This window comes from Mya arenaria, chromosome 1 (assembly GCF_026914265.1).
Source record: "Mya arenaria isolate MELC-2E11 chromosome 1, ASM2691426v1".
Taxonomy (NCBI): domain Eukaryota; kingdom Metazoa; phylum Mollusca; class Bivalvia; order Myida; family Myidae; genus Mya; species Mya arenaria.
In genome coordinates, this window is record NC_069122.1 from 15,186,559 (window position 1) to 15,209,332 (window position 22,774).

The 22,774-nt window shown below is 34.9% G+C and overlaps 1 protein-coding gene across 1 annotated transcript; it reads left to right on the forward strand.

The window, feature by feature from the left end:
- Positions 1 to 17,003: 17,003 nt before the first annotated feature.
- On the forward strand, positions 17,004 to 21,593 carry LOC128224632 (cerebrin prohormone-like). Its single transcript, XM_052934594.1, has 2 exons — positions 17,004 to 17,105; positions 21,456 to 21,593. Exons 1-2 carry the CDS (start codon positions 17,004 to 17,006, stop codon positions 21,591 to 21,593), a joined length of 240 nt encoding a protein of 79 aa, XP_052790554.1.
- The last annotated feature ends 1,181 nt before the right edge of the window (positions 21,594 to 22,774 follow it).

Here is a 22,774-nt window from a genome sequence, read left to right on the forward strand (position 1 = left end):
GACTGATGACTTAAGTGGTAAATTGAATAACGCCGCCGATCAATACGACCAAAATCATTCGGAACTCCTCGGCCATTTTTATTGAAAACAACCTCGGATGTATTTGTACGTTGAAGTCCGCTGCAAGTAGATCGAACTACTTCAACTGATATACCGGCATACATCCGAGGCTGATTTCGATAAAAAAAGAATTGCCGAGGAGCTCCGAATGGACCAAAATACGACGAATGACGAATATGACGTTCTATGTGTATTTTAAAACGATAATAATTAAACGTCCGTTGTGCATAACCTCTATTCTGAATACCCACCCATACGTGCACGAACTCTTTACACTTTAAGCCTATAATATTTCAAAAATATATTTTACTAAAATTATTTATTTGGATGCTTTATATTTAAAATCAGTTGTCTTCCTGTGTTCCTTGATCTATTATCATACCTCTATCATGTATTTGTTTATAGACCCTTCAATAAAACAATAAAATGTGTTTGAGTGTTTTTAATGTCGAACAAACGATAAAATATCCAGTGTTAAACTATTTAAACTATACGAGGGTACTTAATTAGGTTCAGTTATAAATTATACTACCATTTTACTATGGGCTTCATGTTGATACTAAACAAATTTCAGTTTTGGTGGAGCCGTTGGTGCTATAAACAAAATTGTCGACACTAGTGCTCATGTCATAATCTCAAAAACTTGAAAAGAACATTTGATACCCGAAATGGGCTTTAAAGAATAAGGTATACGTGCCTAAAACAAATGTCACTTTTAATATTTGGTCACCAAGCCGGACAAGTTGGTTTTTTCCGGGTACTCCGGTTTCCCCTACAACGCAAGACCACACTCTCGCGCAACATCGTCCCAACGAGAGTGACTTAGTAGAAGTTATCATAACTTTCTTTATATTCGTTATAATACATAATGTTTGAACTAATATTTTTATATAAAAATGCAAATCTCTTATAAGGAGGAAATAAAGATATTGTATTGTATTGCATGGATTTCATTTATCAAAATTGTAGATATATGGTGATATTTAAAATGCAATTATAATACATAAAAAGTGTTACATTTATAGCAATTATATAAATTGTAATAAAATAATGTAAAACACTAACGACTTTCTTCTCCTCTTTTAAAACATGTTTTGTCTTTCATATTCTTGAAATGTAACATGGCACACTAGAACAAATACCAATGTTTAATATATGGATAAAAGACATCAACTACCAATTGTTAATGAATATTGTCGTAATAACGTGCTATACGATGAAACTCGCATTCCTAATTTCAAATTACCTGATTTTTACTGTATGAACATTTGAAAGATATGCTGCATATTGTTTTCATTTTATTAAGCAATTCCACGAACTTCTGGCTATGCCCTCGTAAATTGTTAGTTTTCACTGGTGGATTATTTTAATGTATACATGTTCATTACATCGTAGTCATTTAATGTTGCAATAAACGTTTTCTGCCCTAGAAAGAAGTTAACGTGTTGAACCATTCCGTTCTCTCTCCGAGCAGTTTTCGACTGTTCTTCCCATCGGGCGTCAGTTGGTGTACACATGCCGGTTTTGTATCACAGACGTAAATATAACCGCTTGAATCATTCCTTGCATTAACGGGGCGTGTAATTTCTGTACACGAAGCATGGAAATGGATACACGTGCCATCATACCTCATTTTCACAATTTCACCGCGGATTTCTTTTATGCCATGACAAGTTAATTGTGATTGAGTGTGTGCGCACTTGGGTGCGAGCGTGCATGCGTGCATGTGTGAGATGTGTGTGTGCATTTGTGTGTGCGTGTGTGTGCGTGCGTGCGTGCGTGTGTGCGCAACAGAATACGCATAGTACCATAAATAGTTAAAAAATATAGAATCTTGAAACATATCTGGTTATCACATCATGTAAGTCAGAACTCAGCTTGACTAACCCACTTTGTTTAAATATGAATAGTGCCAGTCTTTTCGCTTACATAATCTGGGGCCCGAAATTTGTCTATATTCAAAGTTTCAGCAATACTAAATTAAATGTTTTATTATAGCGGTAAAATATTTAATTATTTTGAACATAGTTATAATTTACTCCATTTTCACCAGAAGCCAATCCTTGAACAGAACAGAACAGATCAAAACAGAACAGAATATGTATTTAGATACAAGCACAAATATAGCATGAACAAACGCATAAATAATTTTGCATGAAAGATAAACATTATTAATATATATTAACACATTGTTTCAAGAGAGCAATAACACTCAGTTTAGGTTAGACTCGATGTTTTTACTTAAGATAGTATAGTATCTGATTTGACTTTATAACACGTATAGCCAATGTATCAATGACTTTTATTTAGAGTTCAGAAAAGTCAATGGATTTTATATACTCAATGGGGCTGGATAATAAATAGGTATACAATGATATGTTAAATAATCTTAATCTTAACGATATATCTGTAAAAGTTTATTACAAACTGATATTTTTGCAATGTCTATAAATTAGCATAATTATGTTTGTAAAAATTGATATGGTGACCTACTTTATGACCTGTCGTTATCTACAATTAAACATGAAACAACAGAGGCGACAAAGTGCTAGGCAGATTGCCTCTCGAGTTCTATCTATTTTCTTTATTCTAACCAAGTGGCGTAGTTTGGGGCTGGTAATGACTCATTATCCTATATACCATAACTTTAATAAAAATAAATACCCTGGGGTGGTATTCAATATAGTTCTTATCCTTATCCTTAGACATGCCTCAGTGATTCCATTTAGTTGATTGGTCAATTTATTTTACAGTCCAATCAAAAAGCTTAGATTTCACTCTTAAATTTAAGATTGATCTAAGTTGTTTCATTGAGATTAGGTTATATACATGTACATGTATTCTAAAAAGTTGATGTTTATTTTACGATGCCGCCAAACTAATCGTATCAGATTGTGGAGCACTGACAGAATGTAACACTGGTTAGAGCTACACTGGTTCTTTAATGCCATTGTAAAACATTGTCATACGTTGTATGTATATATTGTTCAAAGTCATGGGGAATTTAAAGTGTCTTATCACTATACCACGGATTCGTCACATTTTATCTGAGATATATGAATAGGCGCGGAGTGTTTTCCCAAATACAATCATGTTTCTTTGAGGACCATTTTTGCAAGTTAAACAGCATTAGGTCATGGTATAAGAGAGGAGTTGACAATATAATTTCACCATCATTTCATTGACGACTCTATTCCGACCAAGTTAATTAACCTTGGACATGAAATGTTGCTGTGAGCAATAAGATTTTTCAAAAACGCAAATTGTTCAGACAAAGCACTAGGGATATCGACCAAATGACTCAACAGTGAACTTAACCGTATTACACGTGCTTAAGTGTTACATACATATGACACTATGACAGATGGAAAAGATGAATAAAATGTAACATATGATGCACACACAGCGAATTGCCATCAATGTTATATATATATACATATAAAATATTTATCACCATCTCGTTTTAAAGAGAGTATCATTTTTTGCTTGTGGCTTATTCAAGTGTATAAATTTTCACATCATTGCAGATTTTTGTTGTTGCAATAAACACATTCTTCTCTGGAAGAAAGTTTATATGCTGAATCTTTCCGGTTAATCCGAGCAGTTTTCGACAGTACTTCCCGTCGGGCGTCAACTGGTGTACACATGGTGTTGCATCACAGACGTAAATATAACCACTTGTATCCATCGTCGCATTAACAGGGCGTGTTATTTCTGGACACGAAGCATGGAAATGGATAATCTTGCCATCATACCTCATTTTCACAATTTCTCCGCAGGTTTTTTTTCATGCCATAACATGTTAATAAAATGTCTTCATTGCCATCTTTTGAAAATATGGAAGTTGGCTTTTTGAAGGCTTTTTCCATTTTTGAAGTTTCGTCGTCATTATCAATTCTGAATACATCATTTCTAGATGTATATAACAAGTTGCCATCAACACAACCTACACCCATGAAGTTTACAAACGTTTCTCTTGTCTCTAATTGATCGCACAAATGATTTTCGATGAGTTCAATTAATACTATAACGTTGTTTTCAGGCAACGTCACAGTAACCCTGCTATCGGAAACAGCAGTAATTTAACGGGGTCTTGCCTGAAGTATAATTGCATCGATGTGTTCTAGTTTAGCATTTAATAATAGCATTTCCTTGTTTTTCGAGTCACACAATACAATACTTCTATAGGCGAGGAAAGCGGATGACGTAGATGGTTCGAAGTCGCCCGGCTTTTGCAGCGTGTTTTGTCGAAACTGACATTCATCGAAAGCTTCCGAGATATGATCTCATGTTCTGGTTGAAACTGGTTTCTGCGTTTGTCAAGTAAAATACCATTTGTAGGTTACCAACTTGTTTTTAAAGGCTCGGATATATTACCTGCAGTTTCAGGTTTCAAAGGAACCGAGGTACTTCGGAGCTTTACTTTCGTTTCCCCATTTTGATCGCCAAGGATTTCACCCAATGTAAGGGTTGTGTTGAACTTCAAACTTGGTATCAAATCGTTCAATCGACTGGTTTCTTTAATGGAATGAAGATATGACTCGGTAGAAATCAAGTTGAATAGATAACTTGCTGCTTGCGAATTGCGTTTATCACATATGTTTAGGACCGGTGTCAATCGATTTAAAATGATCATCTTTAAGGAGTTCAAAAAGTTTAGTAATAGAAAGAACAAATGAGTTCACCTGTTTTTTAAACTCAGTTCGTTATCCTTCTATATTCGACATGACATGCTCCAAATCCTTCTGAAGAAATTCTTGGGCTGTGAATTCGAAGAGACCAAACATTGTTGGGTAGAGGTAGGTATGATAAAACTGACACTGGAAAATGTGTCCGTACAGGACAGAGCCATGGGGATTAATATAGCGACAAACTTGTATGCAAAGATATAATTTATTTGTAACAGAAAAACTATTGTGCAGATACTAATAGTGGACAATATTTGTGTTAATCAATGATAAAATGTGAAGTATACAAGCACTTGGAAGATAAAAGTATTGATAATACTGTAATAAATTTAAGGCATTTCTGATAGAAAACACATTAAACTTTAATTAGTAAATGAATTAATTGATTATGATTATTTATTATGAGAAAACAACATGAAATAATAATTTTGAATTATGTTGCAAAGGGAACATTTAAGCACTTGCAATATTAATTCACGAATGATTTTGAATAAAATGGCAGTGTTTAACAATCCTCTGAATGAATTATGCATGATGCTAATGCAAATATGAGTGATAAAAAGAGATTTAAAGTTAGGTAACAATGTTGTAAAAAGGGGTATAAACAATACATCAGAACATTATGTTACACTATTTGGAATTCATTACTTATGATATATAACAGAACCTTAAATAACATTCAAACATTTAGAAGATAAAGGCACTTGTTTTGGACTTTACTGACAATTTTGTTAAAAGGTATAAACACGAAAAAAACGTCAACGACACTAGAGAAATGATAAACAAAAATGTGTTACAAATAGCAAACTGGCACATGTAACTATGCATAGGTTATCGAGATAGTTAAGAGAAATTTATTAGATTCAAAGGTCATATAGAACATACAATTTAAGCCTGTTTGATGTTTCATCATTTTGAACGTATTTAAACGTTTAGCCTATTTTATTAATTATTTTAAGCAAATGCAATGGCGTAGCTCCCAAAGGGAGTAAAGGCCCGGGCCTGCAAATGATTTTCAGATATGATCATTAAGAAAATATTGGCCAGCCTCTAGGGTTATGGGCATATGCTTCTCTTTGAGGCCCATATTTGCAAGTGAAACTACCTGATGACATGCTGTAGGAGAAAGGATGACAATTTAATTGACCACCATTTCATAAACGACCCTATTCCGACCAAGTTAAATACACTTCGACAAGATATGCTGCTGTTAGCAATTATTATCTTTCTAAAACACAAATTGTTCAGACGATCCACCAGGGATATCAATCGAAAGCCGCACCAGTGAGCTTTACCGTGTTACACGTGCTTAATTATTACATACACATGACAGACAGATGAAAATATGAATAAATTGTGATTTGAAAATGCATCAATGTCAATATTTAATATAAAAATGTAGCTCTTTCGTAACACTAACGATTTTTATCTCCTTCAAATTATGTTTGTCGTTCTATTTCTTTGAAATGTAACTTCTAACGCACACAAAGCGGAACACCATCAATGTTTTAAATATACATATAAAACATTGACCACCATCTCGTATTGCAGAAAGTATAATGTTTGTCTTGGGGACTATGAAATTGTATAAATGTTCACATCATTGCAGTCATTTCTTAACCGGTCAGCTGGTGTACACATGACGGTGTTGTATCACAGACGTAAATATAACCGCTTGAATCCATCGTCGCATTAACAGGGCGTGTTATTTCTGGACACGAAGCATGGAAATGAATAAACTTGCCATCATACCTCATTTTCACAATTTCTCAGCGGATGTTTTTCATGCCATAACATGTTAATAGAATGTCTTCATTGCCAACTTTCGAAAATATCGAAATTGGCTTTTTGAAGGCTTTTTCGATTCTTGAAGTTTCGTCGTCATTATCAATTATGTATACATCATTTCTAGATGTATATAACAAGTTGTCATCAACACAACCTACACCAATGCAGTTTGAAAACGTTTCTCTTGTCTCTAATTGATCGCAGAAATGATTTTCGATTATTTCAATTAATACTATAACGCTATTTTCAGGCAACGTCACGGCAACCTTGCTATCTAAGACAGCTGTAATTTCATGAGGAGTAGACTGAAGTGTAATTGAATCGATGTGTTCTAGTTTTGCATTCAATAGAAGCAATTCCTTGTTTTTCAAGTCACACAATACAATACTTCTATTGGAGAGGAAAGCGGATGACGTAATGTTCCGAATATGTAAATTCCCTCTTAAGTCTTTCTTTTCCAAGAACTGAATTCCTCCCGTCGCAGCATTTCCGATACAAATTTCTGTTACACCTTCACGTGGGTAATCAAATCTAGGTGTATCTAGCTTACCTTGGGGAAGCCCTGACATTGCAGAAGACGTAGATGGTTTCGAAGTCGCCCGGCTTATGCAGCGTGTTTCGACGAAACTTACATTTCTCGAAGGCTTCCGAGATATGACCTCATGTTCTGGTTGAAACTTGTTTCTGCGTTTGTCAAGTAAAATACCATTTGTAGAGTGCCTACTTGATTTTAAAGGCTCGGATATATTACCTGCAGATTCAGGTTTCAAGGGAACTGAGATACTTCCGAGTTTTACTTTCGATTCCCCCTTTTCTTCGCCCAGGATTTCACCCAAAGTAAGGGTTTTGTTGAACTTTAAACTTGGTATTAAATCGTTCGATGGACTGGTTTCTGTAATTGAATCTAGATATGACTCCGTAGAAATCAGGTTGAATAGATTACTTGTCGCTTGCGAACTGCTTTTATCGCATGTGTTTATTGCCGCACTCCTTCCCTTTACTTCACACAATATCATTTGGTATTTACCTTGTTCTGTTTTACTGCCTTGCTGCAACAAATCAAGCTCGGGGTCAATCGATTTAAAAAAATCATCTTTAAGGTGTTCCAAAAGTTCATTAATAGAAAGAACAAATGAGTTCACCTGGTTTTTGAACTCAGTTCGTTTTCCTTCTATATTCGACATGAATTGTTCCAAATCATTCTGAAATTGTTCCTGCTCTGATTGTACGCTTCTGGTCTTATCCTTTACGCGCTCAAGTCTTTGTTTATAACTGATTAAACTCATATAGTGAGATATAATTGGAACATCTCTCTGAATTGCACTCGTCAATTGAAAATAGCATTCACTGCAGATCAGTTCATTTGTTTTCAAATTATAATGTGTCACACTTTCAGAAATATAGCATTTACACTTGACATTATCCAGACGTTGGCTTCTGCGACTGTTTGGGTAAAGTGTGGTGGAAACATTTTCAAGCGTTTTACCACTAGCACATCCCATATTGTCATATATAAACAAATATATTTCCTGTAGCTATGGCAAGTATATCACTGAAGAAACTCTCGTTTATATATCGTAAGATTTGAAGTACCTTGTACTTTAAAGGTATGTAATTTATAAATGTTTATATTTATATCGATAAATGATCTATCAAAGCTATCATATGGGATATGGAAGACAAATAAATAGAAATATTCAATACGAATTAAGCTGCCAATTTAACATTTACTGGACATCCTGCTTGTTTTTATTATTTATTTATCCAACACTTAAATCGGTCAGCTATCATCTTTTAATAAGACATTTTTTTCAGAAACAATATAATCTTATACTCTTAATTCTGTATTTATCAGTGATGATGGTGTTATTGCTGACGAAATCAAGGTGATGTTCATAGATGTTTACTCGCATGAATAATAAGAAACCCCTAAAATCAAATTTATACGGAAATAGACAGGGCAAACACATTAGTAAAATCTATAAATCCTGTTTATAAATAAAGGATGGGATTAACGCCTTGGAATGTCCAGTGAATCACGAGTTCCCTGGAACACTACTTTATTTAGGGTTTAAAGTATTTGATATTATTTTATCCTTATCCGTACATAAACCCCAGCGATTCCATTCAGTCATTTTGGAAGGAATGTTTACAATCCAGTCAAAACACTCAGATTCTACTCTTAAACCCGAGTTTAATCTCTGTAGGTTATTAATTATGGCCCTTGGTGTTCACAATCTCACACTCGTCCCAACAATGACTAATAATTACAAAATGAAAAATAAAAGCCTCATCACACTGGGAATCTTGAACTTTGTATTAATGATGTTCAAATAGTTAATGTTGTTGTGCAAAAGTTATTAGGGTTGTATATAGATAGTACACTAAACTGGCATGTGAAAATCGATTATGTTTGTAAAAATCTGAATAAGAAAATTGCACTTCTAAAAAATATAATATATTTCCTCACACCTGATACAAAACGAATGTTTTACAATGCATATATTCTGCCAAATTTTGATTACGGCTGCTTGGTCTGGGGCAAGGGAACCAATTCATATGTGAATAAAATAAATAACTTACAAAAACGAATTGCAAAAATCATACTTGGTAAATCTAAACGAGATTCATCAACAAATCTATTTAAAGAACTAAAATGGCTAAACTTCTCGGATAGATGTAAATACCACGCAGCAGTATTAGTTTACAAGACGTTGAATAGCATGGCTCCATCATATATGTCAGAATTAGTAACAGTTTCAGACAATAATGTATATATGCTAAGATCAATGGCACACAAAGATATTGTTTTACAAACTAGACCTCGTACTAATTATATGAAAGCATCGTTTACATATTACAGCAGAATTGTTTGGAATAATATACCTTTGGAAATACGAGAATCAAAAAACTTTAATACGTATAAAATAAAGGTCAAACAGTACCTCATAGGAAACTTGTGATTATACAAATTGTGATGTTTTATTCATAATTATATTTAACTGAGAGTATCTGTCTAATATTGATTCAACATCATCATCATGTTATCATATGCATCATTATCGTCAGCATCAACAGCATACTTATAATCATCATCATCATCGTCATCGTTGTTAGCATCGTCTTCATGTTTGTCTTATGATTATTTGCCATATTTTCATTCTGTTTCAGAGGGCCATATCGAAAATAAGATTCTGTAGTTTTGTACATGATCTTAATATGTCACCTTCTTAAAATAAAGATATTATTATTATTATTATTATTATTATTATTATTATTATTATTATCAACAGAGACATGTTAACAACGAAGAATGAAGTAAAACCAACATACACCTGTATCAAACTGATCAAATAATTTGAAGAACTCAACGACCGGATACAGACATCACCTGCAGTTGCATGGATGACGCCGGAGCAGCAGTGGCCAGACTTAAAAGGTACGATGCAGTGTAATCGATGATATATATGTTGTGTGTGTTCCGTTCCTGATAGAAACATCTGACCCAGTGTACGGGCGTACGTCGGTCAAAGAAATACGAAGTGAGGCTATTCGTGACTGATCGTGCAGGATCCGCAGCACGGCTAATTTCACCCGTAATGCCTGTTACGTTTGATTTTAGGTTTTCAGGTAAAGAAAGAAGATGTGACATTTCAAACCCCAAAAATGCATGAAAAAATCAAATTCCTATATTTGAACAGAAGGGGTATACAAACACATGGAGAAGTTTGGCTGAAATATTTAAGTAACTACACAGATCGCATGCCATTTAAGTAAACAAACGGTAAGGATGTGTACGTTTAATCTGCTAAAATCATGTCCTCATAAACCTCAGGGTATAAAGACGACTCATAAATTAAACATGCTCAGCTAATCGATATATTGAATGCGAAAGTATAGGTTCTGTAGTACATGTAAATAAGAATGTTTGATGTGATATCGCGCTGAATGTGTTTAGATCAAGCCTGCTTTATCAACTATAAAAGCACATTCGCTTACAATTGATTACATAGTGGATCTGTGTTCTGGTGGTAACAGACTTGATTATCAATCCAGGGGTCGCAGGTTCGATTCCCTGCCGAACCACTAAACACTAATCATCTTCCGGGAGGGACGTTAAATGGGGATCCCGTGTGACAGTGCAATATAATGATACGCCTTAAAGAAAAAGGGTAGCTCTATTCGGGCTTACATTCTTTGTGTTCACTATGCTTCAAACGTCTTATCTGACTAACAATATTATTATGGGTCTTGCCCGAGTGCGAGTTTAAATCATCTTACACACTACCAATAGAATAGTCATACTACCATTCAAGTAAAAGGAGTCCAATCTAGCAATGTATTTTCAAAGCACAATCCTAAAAGGCGTGTTCCTTACATTAACAGATATCCATATATCTGCTCAACCTGGTGATATGACACATTTCTCACACATAAAATATTCGGAACACGCAACAATTACAACGCAATGCTGTACAATGTTCAACCACTCCCATAACATAACTTCAAGTACTCAGCGACCATATACAAACTTCACTTGCAGTCGAATAAATGCAACCGGAGCAACTGCGCCAACTTCTCAACGGTAATAAAAAGAATCCGCTTAAGTAAAAAAAAGTAAAACTATGTCTACAACATCAAACGCTTATGTTCCAAAGACATATGTTGCGACTTGAAAAACAACCGAGCAATCAATTACAATTATCGGACTGCTCAAAAGAATTACCATAGTTGGTATAAAGTACTAGTATCTATTTTTGCAGTAAAAGAAACCGGGATCTATGGCAAATCAAAAAGTAATAGTTTGCACATATACATTTTTATTCAAAGAATAACTCATGTCCACATAGCATAATCTGGTATTTACGAAAATGTAGCATTTGACTGGTAATCAATTATATGTTGTGCATTAATTTTGCACATCATCGCAGTCATTGTCAGTGGCAATAAATCTATTTGTCCACTGAAGGAAGTTTTCATGACGCTTTCTCTGTGCAATTTTCGAAAGTACTGATCACCTTTTTTTTTAATGGTGTATTAACGGAGGTATGACGTCACGCATGTCACCTGCTGAATCTATCGTTTCTTAAACGCCTGAACTATCAATTCATAAATCAGACTGTAAGGAATAATTATAACCAGAGTTTGAATATATATTGTGTTATTTGGTGTAAAAGAAAATGGAGTCTAGCAACAGTATCAATATGACATATCAAAGATTAAAAGCCCGCATATCTTTAAGTTTTAATTTGAATTTAAATTAAATATATATTTAATATCATTTCATAGCACCAGCTGGTAGAAAACGTAATACCGGACAGGTAATCTATTCTATAGCATACATTTTCACATAATCACAGTCATTTTCAGTAGCAATAAATCTATTTTTTCCTTGTAGGAAGTTGACATGTTGAAACTTTCCATCGCTTTCTCCGAGCAATTTTCGACAGTACTGTCCGTCAGGCCTCAGTTGGTGTATTGACGGAGGTTTGATGTCACATACGTAAATGTAACCGCTTGAATCAATCGTTGCATTAACAGGTCGTGTAATTTCTGAACACGATGATACAAAGTTTACTAGCTTTCCTTCATAACCCATGTTTACAATTTCACCGCGGTTTTCTTTCACCCCATAGCAAGTTACAAGAATGTCTTCTCTGTCAAACTTTGAAAATATCGAAATTGGCTTTCGGAAGGCGTTTTCAAATTTCGAAATCTTCCCGCCAAGCTCGTCATAGTTAATCAAGAACACATCATTCCCAGAAGTATACAATATATGACCATCAACATAACCTACACCCATGCAGTTTGGAGAACTTTTTATTCTTTCTATTTGATCACAAAAGTGATTTTCGATGACATCAATTATTATTATAATGTTCATCTGTGGTAAGGTAACAGCAACACTGCTGTCTGAAACAGTAGTGACATCATGAGGATTCGACTGAAGTTGAATTGCATCCATTTGTCTCAATTCTTCATTCAGTAGTAGCAGTTTCTTGTTTTTCGAGTCGCACAATATAATACTACCATTAGGAAGAAACGCAGTTGACGTTATGTTCCGAATATGCGTATCCTTCTTTAGTTCTATTCTCTTCACCAGCTGAACACTTCCTAACTCGGAGTTTCCAATGACTATTTCACCCCCACGTGGTGAAATGAATCTTGGTGTATCAAGCTTACTCGGAGATAGTCCCGATTGTGTTGAGAGCCGAGATGTTTTTAGAGTGTTTCTTCCGTCGCGAGGTGTTTCGACGAAACTCACACGTCTTGAAGGCTGTCGAGATATAACATCATTTTCTCGCTGAAACTGGTTTCTGCGTTTGTTCATATCGATAGTTGGTAATTCCTGATTCTCAGTGTCAGTAACGTCAAGAACTTCGCCAACGGTGTCAATTTTAGCGCTTGTATCTTGCGTCACCGATGGATGACCATTTGCTAAAGGCGTTTTGGATCTTTTTGACAAATTACTAGCAGCTCTACTAGGCGTCCTGGACCCACGAGACACGGATCTGCCAGGTAGTGTTCCATGACCATTGGAAACCAGCTGAGATCCGGATTGGCCATGAGGTTTACTAGACAGCCTTGAAAGATTCCGAGCTATGCCATGCTCCGGTGTGCTCGTCGTTGATTGTTCGGATAGATCATCAGCAGTTTCAGGATTTGAGTCGACGTCATATCCGACGGCTGGCGTTAATTGCCGATAAGAACTGTTTATGCTAAGAGTTCCTAGTTTTGTTTTCGTTTTACCTTTGTAATTGCCCAGGATTTCACCTAATGTAAGAGATTTATTGAATTTCAAACTTGGTATGTAGTCGTTCGATGGACGGCTTTGCTTGATCGAATCCAAATATGACTCTGTAGAATTCAAACACAAGATCGCGCTTGCTTCCTGAAAATTCCGCGTTTGAGATGATTGATCGTATTTGTTTAAGTTCACATACTTTTCTTTAATTACACTCATTATTTTGAAGTTCAAATTTAGTGTCTTACAAATATCTTGCTGGGACCAATCAAACTCGGTATCGATCGATTTCAAAAAATCGTCTTTGAGATGATTCAAAAGAGAGATAAGAGAACTGACAAAGGAGTTCACCTCGGCTTTGAACTCCTTCCGTGTAGCTTCGAGGTTAGATTCAACCTGTTCCAGATTCTTCTGAAATGTTTCTTTAGTTGATTGTAAGTTTCTGGTTCTGTCTTTCACTCGTGTAAAGCGTTGTTTATATCCAATCGATTGGACATAATCTGTTACACTTGGCACGTCTCTCTGGTTCTTGACGGTTAGCTGAGCGTAGCAGGAACCACATATAAGCTCTTTTGTTTTCAAATTATAATGCGAAACATTGTTCGCAACATGCCGCCTACATTTAACATTCTCCAACATTTGACTTGCCTTTCTTAAATTCTCTTGGTTAAATGGTTTAACGTTCACATGATTTTTACCACTTGCGCAACCCATAACGTTTAAACGTTACACTATAATTGTCTGTGTGTGTTAAGTTTTATTATGGCAAATCTGTTTAAATGTCATTTTAAACATGTTTATTTTCATAGTCCGAATGAATTTCACTTTATATCGATTTCATTTTTATGCAATATTGAAATGGTATGATTTAAACGCTTAAAAGGTAATTCAATCTATGTAAGCAAAAGTACTTTCTTTTGAAGACTATTCATACTGATATTTGATCTTATAAAACAGTAAATAGAAATATTTATATACCTTCCAATAGATCCATTCAAACGACATACTGGTTCTATTTAATTTATTTGCTAGGCGAGCAATGTATACGTAATTATACTTTTATACAACGTTAAATCTCTTAAGACGATGTACCTTGAAATGAAATGCGTCAGTGTTCTTTATTGAATCTGCATTTTTATATCTGCATTTATATATATATATATATATTTTGATATTTCGGTTCACCAACTTTTAATATTTTGATATGATGTTGTTCTATTAAGAACTAGAACTATAGTTATAGGAATGGTAGGGTATTGAACTACAGTAAATTAGTTGAATAACTTAATCGCAAATCAAACAAGACATTTTCTAGCATGGTAACAATTGACTGGTGCATTAGTAACTTGGTTATGAAGAAGCCATTTGTTCGGGTGAACAATTGACAATGACTTGAGAGGAAATAGTTTAAAGTAAAGAGACAAAAATAAACCAGTTGCAAGGCAAACTAGGTCACGCCATAAATAGATTATCGGTAATTAACTTGGTGCAACGCGGAAATTACCGAACTAGGGACAACTCATACTCAGCGCAACGCGGAAAATGCCGAACTAGTACGATTTCATACTCGGAGGAGAACGCATTGATACAAAAAAAATGGGTTAAAACGACATGAATAGAAGTAGTTCTTCGGAGTTTGCGGTCTTCATAAGGCTACCTGCGCGCATGTGCAGATAGTCTAAAAATGAGGTTATTTTTCAGAAAACTTCAAAGAACTAGTATTGTCGAACTGCAAATTGACCCCATTTGTACACATATTTAGGAACCACGGAAAACAAGTGATGACGTTAACTGTTCAGATTATTATGCGGTTACCACAACATATCAGGAAGGTAACATAAATTCAAAAAGAGTCCGATATCTACTTTCCATCTAGTATTCATCAAGCAGTTAGGTTTGAGTTTCAATTATGTAAAAGAATTAAAGTTTATATCAAAATGAATTTAAAGAAAACGGACAATTTTGAAAAAAAATATATGCCGGAATATGTACTTATGAATGCATTTGAATAAATGTGATTAAAAGTAAATTGGATTTAAAATAAACGTTCTCCAAGTTCCGAAATGTTTCCAAAAGTTATATTATTCACGAAGATTTTTTTTATATAAATGTGGCCCCTGCGCTCGATGTTTTGTTGTTATCTTTGGAGATGAGAAAGGCATAAATTGACACTCAAATGAAAAAAAATCATGTTCAAATACCAAGAACATTGTGTTAAATAAAGGGCAACATTTGTATATCTATACAAGAACAAGTACCTATCTTCGTCGTTAATCTCGGTAAGCTTGTTTGCAAACGGGATTTCTTTTTTTTTAATTCTAAGATCCTCTCTGGAACGTTCTGTTATATGCGCACAGCAACGATTGTGTATTGGCTCGAACTACCAGGGACCAGCGAAAATACCTCGAGCCTCGCAAAATTCGAGCAAAGCGGGAATGCTTACCTTAAGTGTATAGAAATCGGTCCTTTACAACTAGCTCGAGCCAACGAGGAATTCGAGCCAAGCGAGTTCGAGCCAACGGGGTTCGACTGTACTTTCAATCGGAATTTTAGTGCATTTTAAAATTGTTCATCACACGAGTTCCCCAATGCCTAAAAAATGATTTTTTCCACACATCAGAAGCACGTTGTCGGCTAAAACGCGTTCAAGCTTAAAACAGCAAGTTTTTTCTGATAGAAGACCTCATATTGTTGCAGTGTCAAAAACGCGAACTACAATAAACATTAAAACTTGACAAAAAAAGTATGTTATCAATACTGATACAGAATGTCAATAAGGAAATTATGTACAAAAGATCATTCAACTGATTTGCAAAATATACACATAAGAATCTTCTTTGCAAGTAATACAGTAATATACATTTGGGTTTCAGCCAAGGTTTTTTTGTCGTCAACAACGTCATATCAGGGGGTGAACACAGAGAATTCACATGGGCGTCTGGAAATAAAAACGCAATGAATCGGATTTGTTTTTCGTTAAAATGCCTGTTGATACCGAGATTGTAATTTCCGACGGAATGAGGTGTTGGTCAGGTCTATTGCAATTCCTAATTAAGTCTCTCGCTGGACAAATTGTCTAATTATTCCCTTGTTTCATTGTTTTCGTACGAGTGACGCGCAGCTAAGCCCGCGGGTATAAAATATCAGACCACTTGTCGCAAGAACGGAGATAAAATTTTGACGCCTCAAAGGAAACTTCCTTTAGTGGTTTGGAGACGATTCTCAGCAACATAAGTAAGTGTGCGCTTCTCTCTCTATATATATCAATTACTTTCTTTTGAAAATACTTTGGATTTAATTTGACTGCATTGAATAGCATTTAAATATATTTTTTTCTTATAAAAACACATATTAATTGGATTCTCCAGTTTGTAGAGCTTCTAAACGCGAATTTAAGAAAAGGTTTTCGGAAGAAGTTCATTCATTTCTTGTTTTTGCAATATTGATTCTGTTATATAGGGCACGAGCAGATTATAGGTACTCGCATCAATTATTAATAATTGTACTTTTTTCCAGCGAAATTTACATACATAATTATTGTTGCACATTTTTCTAGCGAGAATTTCATACTTATACCATTCAAAAATCCTTTAATAAAAGACGGAAAAAACGGAAACACCCCCAAAGAAGTGCGTAATGACGATCTTATCAGTATTAAGCATTTTCTATTTTTTAGATATTTTTATTTAAAAGGGCTTTTATATTACTCTAGAAGAAAGAAAATGCGTTCCGCAAATACAGCAACAGTGCTCGTCATAGTAACAGCAGTGGTTCTTGTCGCGGTAAGAGGAAGTCCTACGTCGATGGATGAAGAAGATCGACAGGTAAGCCTAGCAAAATGGTCCGAGTCAAATATACGAGTTACTTTTTAAGATTATTAATTATTTCTCTTTTGCCATTTTTATACTGAACTCCTTTCTTTTGCCATTTTTATACTTTTCTCATTTCTTTTGCCATGTTTATACTTTTCTCCTTTCTGTTGGCATTTTTATTGTGCTTGGGGTACTTGAACAATATCTTTTAAAAGTATTTTCGAGGTGCATTTATGAGCGGTTTTGCAGTTGTATTTATTTGTTTAAATTTATCAGACTTCGATAATAAGATATACCAAATTTTAGTTTGCTATCCAGTTACATCACTTCCATTGAGGGCGCATAACGTGTCCATAAAGTGTCTTAAAGATACTTGTAATTTTGAACTTTAATCTCCGTCTTACTTATCTGAAATGATGCATCAGTTTTACTCACGAGCTTTTATCTTATGCGACCTTTTATATGCAATGTATCATAATGTGATTCCCTTGGTTTTCTCCTTGAGGGAAAAAACGGACGTTCACTTTACATGAACTGCATTAAGTAGGCGATGTTTATTTCATTAATGGATTAGCGCGATACCATTAACCAAATTTTATCGACGTTTTCATCGGCCATTTTCATTTAGAAAACAAATTCCTCATGTTAGAACGATTGGAGAACTTGAAATTGTGATAAGACGGAGAAAATGTCGATATAAGGATTAATTTTTATTTTTGGCGTTTATATAGTATTGACGTTCGGGTGTGAGGCTCCAAAATTGCTTATTACTACAAGCACGTTTGAAGCTCGAATCAGAACGTCTACAATAAAAGAAGCCTTAAATGGTTAACATTTTTTTGATTATCAACAGCATGACATAATTTTAATAATGGTTCTATACAAGATCATTAAATGTCTTTAATAATGCATTTAATGTTCAAACTCTACTGGCATTGTTATTTCTCTTCCTAGTGTCAAATATAGTGATTGTACTGGATGCCTTCGGCATAGTCCAAGTCAGCGAACTGAAATCGTGACATGCCTTAACCATCTTTTCCTAAAATGGACAACGACAGTCATGTCATAGTATATCTATCTCCCGAGCGGTGCCTTATATTTAACAAGTAGCTTGATCGCGACACGGAAGTAGTGCCATTCAAAATAGGTTAGGTCAGCGCCTTAACAGCTGAACATCCATGTTCATGTCCGTATTAGCCTTACAGACTTGTGACATTCAACCTCAGAGTCGGTGCTTATCATGTCTCAGACACGATAAAGGTTGCAATGCACTGCACAAATGACAACGGTAATTTACTAAATAATCTCTAGATTCAAACTCCTTGTAAGCAAATTAAATACGTTCTATTTAAGCAACTTGAACAAACTTAATATTTAACTTATTTTGCTGTGATGTACTGACGTTAAGTGTTTCGAAACGTACATGTCCAATTGCAAAAAGGGGAGCCAATATTTCATTTCGTTGATAAAACGAAAGCGCTGAAAGCGTTTAAGGCTGTAGGCACGACAAGAGTGATTTTCATTTGTTTCGCAATTCTGTTTAACAGGCAATAAAAAATCGAATCAAAAAGCCCTGTCATTTCATTAGAAAAGATCATGTAATTTGATGATTTTTATACAATGAGCTTCTTTCTGAACAGTAACTGATTAACTGATACATGCATGTGCTAAGATATATGAACATACATGTACTTAAAAAGGGATACATGCTGAGGACGTTTTGACTAGTAGATAATAAGTAATGTTGGGTCTTTTAGTCAAAACATTTTCTTCGTAATCATCTATAACTATCTATTTCCCTCGGTTCCTCACCAACATTTATTTAAGATTCTTCGGCTCGCTTTCAAATTCACATTAACGTTGCAATCTTATACTGAAAGTATTTAAAACAATGTTTTTTTTATTCGCAAGAAATATCCGCATAATTCCATACGTCCCATTTTGTTACCACGGCGCATTAATTCTTTTAACATGTCATGTCAAACAGTAGATCTCACGATATCTGATTTCGACTTCCGGTACTGACGTCTGTAAACCTGCGACCTAAAACTCAAGATGAATAAATCTTTCAATTAAAGTAGCCGGTGCGCATTCGTAAACATCCGGTTCGCTTTGCTCAATTCGCGATTTTTTAAAGAATTTTATAGAGTAGAATTGGCAAAAGTGCCTTTTAGAAAATTGAGATATATTTCCCTACTCATGTCAGCGTTAAATGGTAGTTGACAACTCATGCATTTCGTTACAATCCAATGATAATTTCCGATTAATTGTATTTTTGTCTTTGGAATTATCACGGATAATTTCAAATATCACTGTCAATTTTTTTGAATCTCATTCGAATACCGTAGATTCGTTGTGTTTTTTTAAATAACCTGACATTTTTTTCTGAAATGCAAATAGTGATCAAAAGACCCGTGTGTGACCTTTTAAATGGTGGCTAAATTGTCACTTTGATGTAATTTTACTGTACACTTTCATCGTCGAATACCCACTTGTGACTCATTGCGTTACACTCCATTCAAGTGTAACGAAATGAATAGAAGACTATAACGAGGATTTCCGACGACGTTACTCTTAAAGTGTTATTAACATATCTTCTGCCCTATTGCAAGGAAATTGTCAGTTATGTGACTGGAACCCTCAAGTATTACACTACTATACAAGCACGACGCGTATTGCTGTGACCGTGGTCTCGCTGAATAAACTTTCAAAGTTGTTCATATGCATGTAATTTATATCCCTCTATGAAATTTCCTGTCTCACTAAACGAATATTCAAACTCGACAACTTAGTTTTTAATACTTGACAAACAAGAAACAAAACATTTCAAGGTTTTTCCATAGATGGTGTTAATGCTGCGTTTCTTACTTTCTATAAAATTGACACCCACGTTACTAGCCTTGTCAAATATATAATTTTATCAACGCACTTATCGTACGATCGCTTTTTTATATTAATATTTCTGAATAATTATAATATCTACTTCGAAACTAAGAGCTTTCTTTGTCAGTAGAGGGACAGTTAATTTCATTTTGCTAGCCCAAATTTTAATTGATTTCTGAAAATTGCTGTGTAAGAAATTGAAACTCACGATCTTACGATATTTCATCGTACTCTTGTTGGTAATAGTACGTAACCAGGAGACTGTTGAGTTTCATTATAATATATATGCAAAAAACTACAGAAACATGCTCAGTAGCAAAAAGTTTAAACATAAACCCGGGTTAGTGGCAATGGGCAAACGCCAAAGACATAGAACACAAATTCACAAACAAGAAACATAGAACAGCACTCAACTCTACAAACAGCACAGTGCATAAATACTATATATATCTATAAATAATTGGTATGTTTATCAAGAATTGTTAGGTACCGCCTTGAAACGGTCAGTATAATGTAAATTTACTGAGGGTTTAAACCAGTTTATGTGCACAAACCTCACTCTTACCCCAACAATTCTTTATAAAGATAAAACGCAAAAGGTAAATCTTATTAAAGTATGCATTAACTTGAGGAAACTTATCAATAAAACAAATAATAATAAAAAACGAAAAGGTATACCCCAAGTACTTCAATGATTAGAGATCCCATCTCTATCTGCAGACGGAGGGAAACAATTCAGAGCACCTAATGCAAATACTTTTCAAAGATACGTATACCTTACCATACGGCAATGAACACTGCATGGATAAGAAACTAGCCAAATTCCTAACAAAGACCCTGTTAAAAAGCACACATATAAGGCCTATCAGGCGCTGAACGAGGGACTATAAGTATCTTCTATGGCCGCTAGTGTAAGATAAGTTCATCCCAACCCAGCCTTAGGTGGTTTCCGAAAACGAGAATTTCCATGCCCTGCGCGAAGGTTTGGATGAATCTATCTTACACGAGCGACCATGGTAGATGCTTCCTCTACCGACTCAGTCAAACAATACATAATAAAATGGTTTTTAATTTATTTTTTACACACGGATACTTTTTATCTTTGCCCGTTGGCAACATAAGGATTGTCGGTATGGCCAAGTATTTGGATCTACATATCTGGGTTGGGAGAAATGTAAGGTACAAAATAAACACAGACAAACCCACACACGCATCGACATGTCTCCAATAATAAATGTTGGGGTTAGAGCATTGGAACGATCAGAGAAGCAAGAGTTCTCTGGGTGTTCAACTATCATACAATGAATTAATAACTTGTTTTCTTTGTTTCCAGAAAACATCAAGCCTCACTGTATGGTTCGGATCATCAAAGTCCTAAGATCCATTACCACTCAGTTAATACTTAAGACGAGCGAAAAACGTGATATAAACTTGATGCTATACAAAAACTGTTCATATGCCGTACTTTTATTTTTCTAGGAAATTGCCAGTCTCGCAGCACGGATAATCAAACTGGCGATGTCAAGTACTAACTACTATACAAGTAATAAACGTAACGCGGGGACCGTGGACTCGCTGTATAACCTACCGCACCTCCTTGGCGTCGGCAAACGGTGATATGAAAGTACGTATTTTGCCTTGTCAATCAACAAATTTGCATACCTATTTTCCCGGCCTTTCGTAACATATTTTGGGCATGAGTATTTGCATCAGTTATATAGTGGATAAAAGTTTGATCGCAATGTATTATGTGTGTTCACCGTGGTTTATAGAGATTAATTACTGAAATACAAATGATATTACACTTTTTCAAACAGTGAACATAGAATGGTTATGCCCGTTCTACGCGTTACCATTCCGGTATGGTAATTAATGTGCAGACAAAACAAAGATAACTTTAATATATGTCGAACTAATAAATATGTCGAATTAAGTATTTTTATAGCATTTGCTGCTGCACTTAGTAAAACCAGAGTTATGGCCCTTGAGTTAGCAGCAATTGTCATTTCTGGACTTGTTTTGATCAAAATTCCTATACTATTTCACCTAGACTCACGATGGGAATGTTGTGCAAGTGACTAAGTTGAGGACCTGCGATTTTGTTTGCCGCTACACATAGTATATCCATAGTTATGGGTCTTGAATAATGAAAAAAATGCCTACTCTGAGCTTCTTGAACTAGCGTCGGTCATTAATTGAAAATGATTAGTAAAATACTTATGATATCTTTCGGGAAACACTATGATTATAATGCAAAGTATCTGCATAAGATTCAACCTTGACATAATCCTTGTACATATGATGTGTAAGATATTCGTATTTTTAAAGCCCATTGTTTGTATTTCAGTTACTTTGTACCGTTTTATAGCGTGTTCCTTATATTTCAGATACTTTGTTCGTCTAACATGAATACCATCAATGCCGCCTTTTTCCGATTAGAAATCGTGTTGCAGCCCAGCGGGAAAGAGATGAAAATGTGTTTTTCTTACTTCAATTGAATAAAATCGTAAAGACTTCATGCAAAGAAAATATGTGTACCTGTTTTATTGTCAAGTATAGATCAATAAATAATAGTCCAAATAAATACTTTTCCATTTTGCTGGCTTGTGTTTAGCAACTTGTAAAGATAATTTAACTCTGAAATATGAAACCTGATAGTCTGCATGATCGTATCTTTGTTGCATTAAACATTTGGGATGAACAACATCTACTCTCCGAGCGCCTACATACCGTTTAAGATGCATAGCTACTTTTCCCGTTAGTATACAGTATAAACTATATAGTTTTACTTAACGTGA

Bases quoted from the DNA above. Each gene is read 5' to 3' on its own strand.
- LOC128224632 (XM_052934594.1), top strand. From the start codon at position 17,004: ATGCGTTCCGCAAATACAGCAACAGTGCTCGTCATAGTAACAGCAGTG. The intron at 17,106-21,455 runs GTAAGCCTAGCA...TTATTTTTCTAG, and splicing joins TGGATGAAGAAGATCGACAG to GAAATTGCCAGTCTCGCAGC.